At 37.9% G+C, this 14,963-nt stretch overlaps 1 protein-coding gene across 1 annotated transcript in view; it reads left to right on the top strand.

Annotated features, from left to right (window-relative positions):
• PAPPA2 (pappalysin 2) overlaps positions 1-14,963 on the top strand; it is a 167,764-nt gene that overhangs the window by 63,308 nt on the left and 89,493 nt on the right. Inside the window, exons 6-10 of the mRNA XM_034409739.3 lie at positions 2,176-2,297; positions 5,164-5,653; positions 12,161-12,289; positions 12,762-12,853; positions 14,531-14,724. Coding sequence (XP_034265630.2) covers positions 2,176-2,297; positions 5,164-5,653; positions 12,161-12,289; positions 12,762-12,853; positions 14,531-14,724 — 1,027 coding nt within the window. The remainder of the gene's footprint in view (positions 1-2,175; positions 2,298-5,163; positions 5,654-12,160; positions 12,290-12,761; positions 12,854-14,530; positions 14,725-14,963) is intronic.

Genomic DNA, 14,963 nt, shown 5'->3' with positions numbered 1-14,963 from the left:
GTCTTCCAAAAATCTGTCTCGGCATATTTAATAAGCTAGTCTCTTGAAGTCATTGTATGCACTCTTTCTGTATGAAAATGTTCTTCCAGGTGTCAGATACAGATGCAATTTTCATATACTTTATATGTTAAATAATTTGTGCTACCATTTCATAAGCAAACCAAATCTATATTCTAATATTTCTCCAGTTAGAAAATTTGCACCTGTATCCTTATCATTTTTTCCACATTGTAACAGGATTTATGACCTTTCAATTTTTGGGGGGCGATGTAACTTTTATAGCTTTCCTTTGAATTCCATTTTTGATACAACAGTATGATTCCCAAACAGATTTAAGAAGTATTTCCCAGAGTTCCCTCAGTTTTTAAGATTTTAAGTTTTTAAGATTTTTTAAGTTTTTAACATTTTTATTTTCATTCTTCCTTCTCTTGCTTAACTTCTCTTTGTTCTTGATAGGTATACATTTTACAGTTATCTTTTTATTTTTATGCACATGATGCTGTTTGTTTCTCTGAACTTTTTTTAATCATTCATTTAATCATTCTCTTATGTGCATTTTTCCATTCACAGCTCTTTTGTTTCATCATTCCATCAAGTATTATTCTTTTCCATATGAGCCATTAACGTATCTCCTCTGTTTGTGACACTTTACAACATAATTCTTTTTGTACTGTTCCAAGTAGATTCCATGGTTTTTCCCCTAATCAAACACTTTTTTATGTAGGACTTCCACTTTTTCTTTCTGTAAATGTTCTACTTCCTTTATTTCCATGTTCTATCAAAAGATTATCTCTACCAAAAAATGGTCTGTTCCACATTACCTTCGTATCCACCAATTGTCTCAGCTCTTCATCATAAACAATCCATTGCTCTTTTAGATTTATAGACAATATTATGCCATGTGTGCATATAAACATAAACAGCATACTTGAAACAACTCTTTTTGTAAGCTTTTATGAAATAATCTCAGTTCTTCATTCCTGAGTCTCTAAATGGCCCAATCACTTCTTTTCTGCACTTGTGTACTTTTTCATCTCATTCTTACCTAAAATGCTATATATTAGAATAATTTTCTCTCTGAATCTTACTCATTCAAAAGGTTGCACAGTTTTTCTCAGCCTTGTGCTTCTTAGCATGCATCTGTCAAGAAACAAATAATTTCTACTTTTAGATGCACCTTGATAACAGTCTCAATAATACCAGTTAATATTTTCTGATATATATTTCATCTCTTTCATTCATAATTAACCTAGATATTCATTACTCTGCATGCATTGTTTAGTTCCACTTTATATGATTAGTTCAAATTCAGTCACATTTATATTTACATTGCATCCCCTTTCTCTTAAGACAGATCCATAATATATTCTTTTTTTTTTTTTCATTTCCCCCCCTATTCCTTGTTTGCTCATCTCACAAATAATTCTGGTAGTGTACGAGATTGAAATCCCAGGCATAGTTCAAGCTCTTTGGCATCTATTCCTCTACTATGTTAAGCTGCAATCTTCAAGATACCCTGGTCAACACCAGATGGCCAATTCATGTTTACCTCTGCAATTAATTATAGCTTTTGTCAGTTGAATCTTTCAAATAACTGCTTTTATTAAGAGATAGAAGGGTAGATTACCTTGCCAGTCTTAGTCATGCTGTGCCACATTCAGCATGTGAACAATGATAAATCAGTTTGACATATTTGCTCAATATGCCAGAAGTGCCACCAAAGCCAGTTGTATCCCATACTAACTTTTGAAAATTAATGTTTCTGATCTAAGACTACCTTAAAGTTGCCTGCATCCCACCATCTAAGACAGAGGTCTTCAAACTTGGCAGCTTTAAGAGTTGTGGACTTCAACTCCCAGAATTCTCCAGCCAGTTATGCTATGCTGCCTGGAGAATTCTGGGAGTTGAAGTCCACAAGTCTTAAAAGTTTGAAGACCTCTGATCTAAGAAATAAGATGCAATATTGGCACATACATAGGATGCTCATACTTTGTCTATATCTGGATTAGGGAAATCATGAAAATATAAGTAGAAAGTTATACATTGAGATGGCGGCATGGAACTTAATAATTTAAAAGAAGTTAGGTAGAATTCTGGGAAAAAAATGTCTGAATGAAAAGGGAATTAACACATTCATTTCTCTTCCTTCTCTCCCTTTCTTTTCTCTGTTTGTAGAGAGTCAGGGAACCTCTGCGGAAATTGTGCTGAAGATGGAACTTTCAGCCAGTATGTACATGAAGCCTCTTCTCCTCTAATCTGTGACTCTTCTGGCTATTGGACTCCAAAGGAGGCAGTAGGTAAAAGTCTTGGAACTTTTTTCCTATGACAAAGGGATTATCAGATATGACTGGGTAACCCATCAGCTGTTGCTGTGTATTCTGTCAGAAAACTGTCTATGTAGGCCAGTAAATAAACTTGAAGAGCTTCAATGGAGCTGTGGAAAGTCTTTGAGTGTCTCCAGCGGTTTGGTAGCTTTGAGAAGTGAATTCGGTGGAGGAGATCTAGCCAAGTTCTCTTTTTCTCTTCAAAAACAAAATGAACTAACTATATGAATCAGTATAATATCATGTAAATTAAATATGCTGCTGTATAGCTTTAAAAGAAACAGTGCAAGCTTTCGACTGACTTAACATTCTGAGTAAAATTTCTCTTTCTGGCCCTAGTCTATAGATCATTTGAACTGTTGCAAAGGTGAGTTGATATGTATGTATTGAGAAAAGGGGGAAGAGAAACATTATTTGGAAATTATTGAGAGTACAGTACATCAGGGGTGGGTTCTACCTACCTTTACTACCGGTTCGCAATGGGGCTACGCTCTTCTGCGCATGCGCAGAAGCATTCTGATGATGTCAGGGTCAGTGGGCGGAGCCTCCCACCGGTTTTACTACCGGTTCTATAGAACCGGTCTGAACCGGGGGCAACCCACCACTGAAGTACGCCTATCGTATGTGAATATATAGTTACTTCAGGAGCCCAAAGATGGAGAGAAAAGGTAAGATTATAAAAAAAATAAAAAAGAAGGGAATCCCATACCACCATTCCAGGATAATAATAAATAAGTTATTTATGCTAGTATATTGACTGTATAGACAGTCCTTGACTTACGACCACAATTGAGCCCAAAATTTCCATTGCTAAGTGAGGTCATTGTTAACTGAATTGCACCTCATTTTACAACCTTTTTTTGCCACAGTTGTTAAGCAAATAATTGCAGTTGTTAACTGAATCATGCCATCTCTAAGTGAATCTGGCTTTCCCCATTGACTTTGCTTGTTGAAAGTCAACTGTGAAGATTACAAATGACCCTGAGACAGTGTAGCTGTCATAATTTTGATTTTAATCACGTGACCATGGAGACGCTGCAAAGGTAGCAAGCGTGAAAAATTGTCATAAGACACTTTACTGTTGTAACTTCGAATGGTCACTAAATGGAGAGTTGTAAATCAAGGACTCCCTGTATTCTTTTGTAATGCAAAACTAAAGATTTGAAACCATGGTTCATTGAATGGATTCCTTGTACATAACTCTACATGATAAGGCTAATGATCAAAAGCAAACAAAATCCTTTATGTGAACGCAGCCATTATTTCATCAGTGTTTACAAACTGCTAAAAACAAGTGAACATTTTTGTGCCCATATTGCAGAATGGAAATTGCTTGGGAAAGACCAGGAAGTAAGATGCTCTTGTGATCTGTTCTTTAAATCCATTTGCCAGGAGAATTGTGAGGAAGGATTTGCAGCAGTAATCAACATGGTCTAGAACAATATATTTGAATCCTTATGTGCCCACCAATCTTTCTGTCCCAATACTCCCTGCAATTCTATTTTCTTGTGTTTCCAGTAAGGTTTTAGTGATGCTGGTGGGGAGATAAACTGTAGGTCACATAATATTCTGCCCTGTTTTACTGTGCTTAGAAAAGAGATGGAGCCAAGGATATTTTTGTGAAACAAAAAGACTTACAATTATTTCACTTGAAAAGAAGATAAACTAGAGATCTGTAACTTCTTTGAACTCTTTTCCCCCCCCATCTTCTGCATTATGACAAAGGAAGAAAAAATATGACTTCCTTCTTATGTGTGTATATGTATGCAGATAGAGATAGATAGATAGATAGATAGATAGATAGATAGATAGATAGATAGATAGATAGATAGAAAGAATTTGGTTGAGTGGTTAAGGCTAGAAACTGGGATATTGTGACTTCTAGTCCACTTTGTGATTGAAGACATTTGGAGCAGTCCCTCACTCTTAACCTCAGGAAAGAAGCAATGGCAAACTGCTTCTGAAAGACCTTGCCAAGAAAACTGCAGGGACTTGTCCAGGTAGACTCAGAATTGGACACAATTAGAGGAAGAAAAAAGTATACAGTATATATATATACATACAGGTGGTATTATGCAGCATTGCTGATTATGTATTTTTTTTTTCTTTCTGTCTCAGGCATTCTTTGACACTGTATATAGGAGACAGTTATAATTATATATAGGAGGTATCTTGTTTGCCCCAAGTTCAGCGGTGCTAGGTGATCCCTAGGTTGTGCCCATGAAACTGAACAGCAAAATATTAGTTGTTAGCAGTGCAAAATGCAAACTATAAATTAGCATATGAAGATTCCACAAGCTTAATTTATTCATTTTGTATGTAAGTTGAAATTTTGCAAAAGGAAAAAAGTAATATAAAATTAGTTATTATATTGTTGTTTTTGAGTGTGACTTCCAGAAACCTGAAAATTCATTTGTAATATGTCCTGGACTAAATCTAAGTCTAAAGTCTGAAAGATTCATGTCCTTTCATATGGGGAAGAATTTTTACAAATTAACACAGAGATATTTGTTATATTTTTCCCTTGAAAGGCAAGGGAAATTCCTCTTCAGAAAAAATATTTTATTTTATTTCCCCTGGGGGCCCTTAGCAATTAGAGCCTTGGTGGTGCAATGCTGTATTGCAGGCTAATTCTGCCAACTTATTTATATAAATTTATTTATATGTCAGTATCAGAAATTAAATTTGAAGTGGATTTTAAAAATGGGCTCATTAAGAGATGGTAGACCTTATTTCCAAATCTCTATATCTCCTTTCTCATGTCGCTATGACCCTGCTTTTACAATTCCACTTCACTTTGCTTATCCAGAAAACTCTTCCATTCTTTTTGTCTTCCTAGGTCCTCCAGATGTAACTCAACTCTGTGAAACCAGTTTGCAGGCCTGGAGCCCTGAATTTAATCTGTTTAATGTGAGCATGGCCACTCCTTGCCTTAAGCCTCTTGGTTGCATTTTGGAGCTCTACTTTCTATATCCTGTGTATTCTGACTCTTTACTGATATGGACCACAAATTTCTCCACCAATTCCAAAGCGCTGTCAGACATTGAGATCCTGACAGAGCAGGGGGATTCTGTACACCTTGGACCAATGGATACATTCTGTGACATTCCCCTCACAGTGAAACTGAACTTAACCAAGAAGGTGTCTGGCATAAAGATTTATACATTTGACGAGAAGATGGAGATAGATGCTGCACAGTTGATCTCCACACCACACAGTCTCCTTTGTTCAAACTGCAAACCTGTGAGATACAGAATTCTCCGGGACCCCCCATTCCAAGATGGATCCCCAGCAATGGTGATGCAGCCAGGAAGAATGTTTATTGACAAGTGAGTGAAAAGATTAGTGTTCAGGAATCTAAAGGCTTCTGCAAAAGCATTCTAGCCCGCTCTGCTTTGTATTCCATTTTCTTTCTTTCCTTTCATTTTTTTAAAAAATAAGACTCCAACTCTTTCCCCTTCAGGAAAAAAAGGTAAGTCAGATTGTATTATGTAGAATATTGATCATAATTCCTGTGTTCTGTCCAATGAAAGTAGAGTCAAGGAGGTGATTGATTCATACTTGAACATTTGAACTTTAAATTAATGACATAGTGTTGCAAATATTTGCATGTAGGTTTTTGAGCTGGAGAAGTTGTGCTACCCTGCTTGCTAATAGAACAGAATGACTGAGATGAAAGGGACCTTGGAGGTCTTCTAATTCAAACCCATGCTCAAGCAGGAGACCTGTACCATTTCAAGCAAATGGCTGTCCATTCTCATCTTAAAAATTTCCAGTGATCCAGCAGCCACAACTTCTGAAGGCAAGCCATTCCACTGATTACTTGTTCTCCCTTCAAGAAATTTCTCCTTATTTCTAGGTTGTATCTCTCCTTGATTAGTTTCAATCCATTGCATCCATTAATTTCCATCTTGCCCTGCCTTCAGGTGCTTTGGAGAATAGATTGACCCCCTTTTCTTTGTTATTCATCCCCTATCATTAGCCTGCTTTTAACACTGTTGAGTTGTCTGCTCCTGTCTCCAATTTCTTCAGTCTTTCATTGTTAGCAGAAATGATATAAATGCCGCAGCAATGTTATCCTTACATTTCTTAAGTTTTACATTTTGACTGGATGATTACAAACCGTTGCAAAGGAAGAAAGTTCTTCAGGGTAGTGATTCACTTTAGCTACTTGGAGACAAGGTTTGCAGGAACTTCCCACTGGGGGGAAAAATCCTCTCACTTGGAATCAGAACATCAACAACAATTAATGTAAGACAAATAAATATGTACTTTGGAAGATTTCTATGAAAACACAATTATTGCAGTTTACTAGTGGCCACACTTTATTGAAGTTATGCTAATTGCTTTGGCTGCCTCTGTGATTCTAGATCTCATGTAAGAATTTTCTGCCTCAATTGTTGGGATGGTGTTTCTAAGGAACCATTTATATATTAGCGGGCAAGCTGGATATACTGCACAGATCAGGCCATGCCTGGTTTTAACAGCTTAATAGACAAAGCCCAGGGCACTTCTGGATGTGGCTTCCATGATATGAATTCCTCATTTTTTTTGTAAGGATTCACAGAATACACCCTTCGTTTTGGTTTATGTGGTAGGTTTGGTCAGCATATTGACAATGGATATTAAGGGGTTTCTTTTACACATTATTGGTTACTGCTGATAGCCGTTATGGAATTTATTGGATGAAGTACTCTATATCAATGTCTTAAATAAATTAAGTTTAAATAATCCCTCATTATGTTTCTGAATCACTTTGAGCTATTGGAAAAGTATTGTAGAATTTTTTAACTAGTAACAATAAAAATATATTCTTTTTTAATAATGGCACAAACGTGGTCTATGTCCAGTTGTCTAATAGCTGTATTTTTATTCAATTCTTCATTTGGCTGCTTGATTGCAGTTATCCCAGAAAACAAGGTTGAGTTGCATATTGAGGGGCTGCACAGAAAGGAAGGGGTCAATCTGTTTTCCAAGGCACCTGAAGGCCAAACAAGGAATAATGGATGGAAACTGAACAAGGAGAGATTCAACCTGGTAATAAGGAGAAATTTTCTGACAATGAGAGCAATCAATCAATGGAACAGCTTGACTTCAGAAGTTGTGGGAGCTTCATCAGTGGAGATTTTTAAGAAGAGACTGGACTGCCATCTGTCAGAAATGGTGCAGGGCAGTGTTGGTGAACCTTTTCGGCTCTGAGTGCCAAACAAGAGTGTGCACACGTGCACCTGCACATGTGCCGAAAACCAGAAGAGCAGCCGCCTGATGTGCATGCGTGTGCTGGGAAGATGATCTTCCGGTTTCTGGCACATGCATGCGCACTGGCTAGCTGGTTTTCATGTGCACATGTGCGCCAGAAACCGGAAGACCAGGTGGCCTGTGCACATGCGTGTGACGGAAACCGGAAGAGCAGCCGCCCAGCGCACGCATGCGTACCGGGCGGCTGCTCTTCTGGTTTCCAGCACTCCTGCATGTGTGAAGATCAGCTGGATGGCCCGCCGGAACACGGAAGAGCAACATGCCCGGAGAGATGGCTCTGCATGTCACTTCTGGCACACGTGCCATAGGTTCACCATCACAGGTTTAGGGTCTGCTTGGGCTGGGGTTGGACTAAATGACCTACAAGGTCCCTTCCAATTCTGTTAATCTGTATATTTCCATTATTTTCTTAACTATTGATTGCTTGTCATCCATTGACAATGCGTGCAGAGCAATAATTTGCTTGCGCATTTGCCACTAGCATTTCAAACTCTTATCAATTACAGAGATGAACTATCCCAACTCCCAGCTGCTCTTGCACTGCATTCCCTTGTAAAAATAAGACCTGATGAATAACTTTTGGAACACACATTATCAGTGCGTCTAATAAAGCAGGAATGACACCAGTTTAGATTTAGCTTCACCGTAAAAGGACTTTTTTTACCCTTCCCTGAATCTAAGAACTTTGAAAATGAAAGGATGATTCTTAACCTGGAATCTTACAATTCAATTAGTCCGGTGGTACTTTAGGTAACAAATGGGTAAAGAAAAGAGCATTTCCATCCTAAATAATCTTTAGATTCTGAAGAATGGGACAACTCACTGCAACTGACTCACCGCAGGACAACCTGCCATGGCCAACTTGCCATGGGACAACTCACTGCAGGACCATTCAATGGGGGATAATTCAAGAGAGGGACAAGTAGAATTACTGTTCACTCCACCCTCTAGGACTTCTAACTTGAGAAGATTTAAACCTAAATTTGTTGTGGCCTGTCAGCAGCCTGTGTAGTTAGTAGCTGATTCTGACAGCAAGGAGGCTGATGTGGTGCTGCGCCAGCAGCCTGTGCAGGCTGCTTGAGTCAGACAATGAGGAGGCTGGAGAAGATGTGGTACCAGAGGCAGGGATTCAGCCAGGGCCTTCAGAACCTCCAGAAACTCCCATAAGTGAAGAGGAAGAAGAGGAGGAGCTTCTTCTCGATGCATGAGCACACAGAGCTGTTAAAAGGCAGGAGTGGCTCCTCAGGAGGAGGTCTCCTCGAGAGTAAGGCTTGGGGCTAATTGGCCACTCCCCTAGCCTATTTAAGGAAGGATGACGACTGATGCAATTTGCAGAAAACAACTTCGTTCATATTCCTTCACATCTTGATTCCAGAAACGTTTGATTCGGCTCTCGTTTATCTCTTGTCAGTTTTCCTGCAAATTGCTTCTGGGCATTCTGCCAACCACAGTAAGATTACGGTTATCTGAAATGCTGTGCCTCAGAATTGAGTTACTATTCTTTGGATTCTTGTCGGCTGTTAATGATGTTAAATTAACAGCCCTTGTTCAGAAAAGACTGATTTAAACTGTAGTTGTGTTCGAACAACTACTAAGAAAGCTCATTAGTAGTCCTTAATTAGTAAACTAAGGTTTGTACGGACTTTCTGCATTTTTGGGGGTCCATAGCTGGGGCAGAACAAAATCAAGACAAGGCCCTGCAATTCAAGTTGTCCCTCTCTTGAATTGTCCCACGTTGAATTGTCCCATGGGGAATCAACTATGGCGAGTTGTCCTAGACCTTGCTGCTCTGCCACTGGAGTGAAGACGACAAGAATTGGGATGCATATAAACAGCAGCAGATAAATTGGTAGGTTGACATAGGATAGGAATAATAGTAGGACAAGAGGCAGCAACCTGCTTTTTTGCTACCACGGTCAATCTCTTGCTATCACAGTATTGATAATGTGAACAAAAAAAATCTGCATTAAAATGCTTATTAAAATAAATGTGATATGGGTTTTCTTTAATCTCAAAACTGAGTCAGAAAATTTTGAAAGTGCAAAAAATAATTGTTTCAGTTGTTCATTTATTTGAAAGGTATGGATCAAGTTAGTTTATGTTAAAATTAAAATAAAATTATGCAGACATCCTTCCATATGAATGATTTTTAAAAATGAGGGGAGATGAGGGGAGTTCATGATCTCTGATACCAGGAAACAGTTCATTCCTTATCTTTTTGACTAAATCCAGTTTCAATTTCATGCAGTTGGTCAAGTTTTTTGTCTCTTAAGAAGGGCAAGGATATTGTCCCTAAAAGCTTTCTCTTTGCAATCTAGACTTCCTAGAATCAATTTATCAAATTGAAATGGATAAAATTTATTGTATGTAAAGAAACATTTAATGCTGCAATAAAGTCTTCTTTCCTGGATAAACTGGTCTCTGCCTGTTGCCATGTTCTCAATGAATGGAAGGCTACAGCTCTTCTTTGTATACATGTGAAAGAATAAATTATTTAGTCCTTGAAAGCATTCAGTAGTATTATGCGCTGGGTTTCACATATGGTAAAAGGCAACAAAAAGGAAAGAATGAGTGAAAGAATTATACTTTAATATCAGTTTTCCATGAACATATACCCTTGAATAAGAACTTTATATTTTTAATACTGGCTCATTAAATTTCTTTTACATTGTTCAATAAAATATATTTTTGAAAATGATTTTCATTTTTCTTATTCAGCTTTACAAGTTCATAGAGATATTTTATATTTTTTTTACATAATGTATTTTTCAAGAAATTCAATTTGAGGCCTCTGGTGCTTGTATACAATAATTTTGATATTTTAAAGATTCATTAGAAGCATTGTTCCTCCATGATAACCAAAAGAATTTTGCCTTATGAAATGTGCACATATACTTTGTCACATACTTTTTTATTATTTAAATCCAACAGAACAGTGTATTTTGTTCTGTATTTTATTATTAGTTCCATATCACATTATTTGCTGACTTACGCTCCATAAGGATCCCTGGTTAATTTACAGAAAGCTCCCTCCACCTGACACAGCAGCATATCTCTCTGGAAATTGCCATTGCAAATTGAAGAAAGATTGTTCCTTGCCAGAGATAAATTCCAAAGCAATAACTTTCCTTTAATTATTTCTTGTTCAACCAGAAAACAATTAATCTTGCCTGGATATTGGGATCTGTAATGGTTTCAATGGAATATTTTAAAGTATCATATGAAATCCCAGCAGTGTTTTCTATTCTGTTTTATAAAGTATTACATCTATTGTAAGTTATGTCAGCGGGTTTTTCACTTGTTCATTATTACTTGATATAGTAGACATTATTCTCTGGTTGTTAATAGTCAGTTACCTATGACATTCACTGCAGTTACTAATCTTTTGGATTGAGAAACTCCTTTGAAAGCCTAAACAGCACAAGTGGGATTGTATGAAGAATCACATATCACTGACTTCTGTAAACTCTGGTTGGTTTTCCTGATATGTTACCTAGAAACAGCATGTGCTTATATGCCAGGATAAGACAGTGGCCAAGAGATGTCTGTAAAGGCAAAAAGAGAACAAAACTTCACCAATTCAATTAGAAGCATTCAGACTGCTTCAACAAGGACTTTTTTCATACTACGAAAGATATATTTTCCTGGATGAAGATATGCATTTGCAAAGCAATGTGGTTGGAGGGATTTTATTGCAGATGTGGGATCTTTCATCATTTAACGTCTAAGATGGCATCCTAGTTCGCAAGTTTTGATTCCCAATTAGAAGGACTGATAGTGGAATGGCCCTAAAGACAAGATTTCATCTAAACATTCTAGGTCAGGGCTGTCAAACTCGCGGCCCACGGGCCAGATGCATCACATGCTGGCTCCGCTCCACTGGTTTACTGTAGGGGAAAAAAGTCCCAATACATCATGTGATGCTGCTGTGACGCCGCAAGTTTGACACCCGTGTTCTAGGTTAATCTTTGGATTTGAAGGGACTTCCAACTGTTCAGATTGAAAGATTCCTTCTAGCCAGACTGGGATGCAATCAAGACTTCAGACAAACTGTAATTGCTTACACCGGAATTGTTTAGTTTGGTGCAGAGAGAAGCATATATTGGATCTTTTATTTTGGATAGGGTACTTTGTTATAGGAATTCCTGGCTCACATTGTAAAAGCCAAGTCTTGTCCCCTTTTTCAGCAGGGAGCAAGCCATGCTCTGTCTCCCTGACTAGAAATTCTGCAAGACTTTTCCAAGAAGACAAATATCTTCTAAAATACGAAACCGGTAAGCTATTTTCTTCTTGGAATATTGCAGAAACATAAAATGTAAACACCAATTTATTAAGTTTCTCTGTGTTACTTGCATGAAAAGTTCCATTATGAATAGCCACAGGTTTTCTGGCTGATGGATTTTATAGATACATGAGGTATCTTTGGAATGTGGAAATACGTCACTGGAGGAAGTGAGGTATATTGAGTCTATGGACCATAACTGCTTTTTCCTAGTGTGCATTTCTATGCAGTGTAGAGATGTCCTCTATGGCTTGCTTCTGTCGTAAAATATAATTCTGCTTACTTACTTCCCCAGGGATGTCACAATAGGCCAGCAATATGAATACCAAGTACAGGCTATAGCAGGAGCTGCTATAAGTGAACCCTCCCCGTCTCTGTTCCACATCCATGGCTCGTCCTACTGTGGGGATGGGCAAGTAAGCAGGTAAGTTCCATTGTTTGAAGATGACTGCCACAGTAACATAACCTGGACTGTTTGTTTTCCAGGCATACTCCCCAGTCCTTCCCACAGTGCCCCGGAAGACCCTTAGAATATTCTTGTTTAAAGAATTTCTGGCCAAAATCAGATGGGTGTTTAAATGCCTGTCTGAATATATATTGGAATGCCCATTTATCTTCTTGGTTTCAGTGGGACTCACAACAAAATGCTAGCTCAGCCCTTTGTTTTTATCGAAGAAGAATTATTTCTTCAAGTTTGCAATAAAAAGCAGGATAGTTCCATATTAGCTCTGCCTCTCTGTGGAAGTAAGAATAAAATTGATTTTTTAAGATGGGAGTTTATACTGTAGTTCAGCCAACTGTGTCCTTCCCTGGAGAAGCTGTGTTAAGGATCCATATGAGTTCCAAATGTTCTAAGTATTGTATAAATGTTAAGAATGCTAATATTATTTTCCTAGGAGTCTTGTAGAGGAGTGCGATGATGGAAACCTATTAGATGGGGATGGTTGCTCTAGAAACTGTAAAAAAGAAAGAGGATACCATTGTATTGGTGAGTCTAAAAACGTTAGCCCACTGCTATTGGTTTCACTATAATTTTGCTGTAGCTTTGTCTTACTTACATACACATTTTTGAATCTTGTACCTGAGATTTGGCAGAGTTCAGAAATTTAACTCTGAATTTAAATGTCATATCAATGATCCTGGCCTGAAGTTGCCCACCTTGATTTTTTTAGATCTCTCCATTACGGCATCCAAATTGATATAGCTATGACAATATAGTCAAAAGGTCTGTGGTCTACACAAAGCATGTTTGCCCATTAGAAAAGCCCAATTTTCATAATTGTGCAAGTACAACAGTAGTAGGAAGATTAGCTTACTTAGTGGGACGTGATGGGAAGGGACTGAATATGATGGGAGCGGACTGGATGGGATGATGGCATGGGACAGCATGGGACAGGACAGGACAGAACAGTACAGAGTAGAATAGAATAGAATAAGTTCCTAGATCTTTTGTCATTTTTACCAGAGGTTGAATCTTTTAGCCCAGTGAAAAGGCAATGTGGCTCGGTGATTTATCTTGGAATTTGTGGACCCAGTCATAATTCTGTGTTTCCTCGAAAATAAGACCCTGTCTTATATTTTTTTGAACCCTTAAATAAGTGCTTGACCTTATTGCCATGTGCTCAAAACCCGATTGGGCTTATTATCAGGGGATGTCTTATTTTGGGGGGACACAGGGTTGCTAGTCATTCATTGAAGGCAATGTGACATTAGAAGATGTTTTATAAGCATTCTTAGAAATGAGCCATTCCCTTTTTAATGAAAAGAGAGTGAGGGCCTCAGCCCATGACAGGAGTGCCCCCAGCACCCCTTCTCTTTATACAAAATTCTGCCTATCTACAATTTGCTATGGGTATTCCTCATGATACTAGGAGATATTTGCTGCACATTTATCACATCACATTCTGTCTCAAAACTGAAAAAAATAAAGATTCTGCATAAAAAGTACATTTTAAATACATTTTAAAAAGTCTAGTCTAAGAATGCTGATTTCTATGGAAGGCAGCAGATTTGTCCTCCCCATTAGAATATAGTAGTCCTTGACTTGCAGGCACAATTGAGCCCAAAATTTCTGTTGTTAAGTGAGTTTTGCCCCATTTTATGATCTTTTTTGCCACAGTTCTTAAGTGAATCATTGCAGTTGATAAGTTAGTAACCCGGTTGTTAAGTGAATCTGGCTTCCCCATTGACTTTGCTTGTCAGAAGGTCGTAAAAAGTAATCACTTAACCTTGGGACACAGCAACGGTAATAAATATGAACCAGTTCCCAAGCATCCAAATTTTGATCATATGATCATGGGATACTGCAAAGTTCGTAACTTTGAAAAACAGTCATAAGTCACAGTTTTCAGTGCTGTTGTAACTTTGAACAGTCACTAAATGTACTGTTGTAAGTCAAGGACTATCTGTATGGCTTTCCTTAAATTTCTTTCCATTTTGGAAAAAAGTCAAAATCAGAACAATGTTACTGATTGGCATTTAAAAGAATGTCACTCAAATTTTCCTGGATCAATATTAATGGAATTTGGAATTCCTCATTTGTTCACAATGATCTCTTGCAAATGTACTGTACCTTTCAGGCATGAAGAGAGGGAGGAAGATTATACCTAAATGATAGATATAAAATTTGAGATTTATCATCCTAGCATACTTTTGACTATTGCAGGTGAACCAAGTCTATGCTATGTCCACGAAGGTGATGGCATTTGTGAGCCGTTTGAGGAAAGGAACAGCATTGCAGATTGTGGTCTCTTCACCCCAAAAGATTATGTGGATCAGTGGGCATCAGATGCCTATGCATCCCACCAAGATGAGAAAACATGTCCAGCCTCTATGGTGATTGGAGAACCTCTTGTGAAGGTGTCTGTTTCCTTTTTTTCTTTCACAAAAATGGCTGTTCCGAGCATTCCACGTCTGCCAACTGTTGATTCTGCTTCGAAATGACATAGAAAAATAGAATCATAGGGCGGGATGGGATGGGATGGGATAGGATGGGGTGGGCTGGGCTGGAATGGAACAGAATGGAACGGAACAGAACGGTACAGAACAGAACATAATAGAATACAATAGAAAATATATTCTTCTGCAAAATGGAGGAG

Source organism: Pantherophis guttatus, chromosome 3 (assembly GCF_059756535.1).
Source record: "Pantherophis guttatus breed Tessera chromosome 3, ASM5975653v1, whole genome shotgun sequence".
Lineage (NCBI taxonomy): Eukaryota > Metazoa > Chordata > Lepidosauria > Squamata > Colubridae > Pantherophis > Pantherophis guttatus.
The sequence above is the reverse complement of the archived record's forward strand: the minus strand, read 5'-3'. Positions and strand labels throughout refer to the sequence as shown.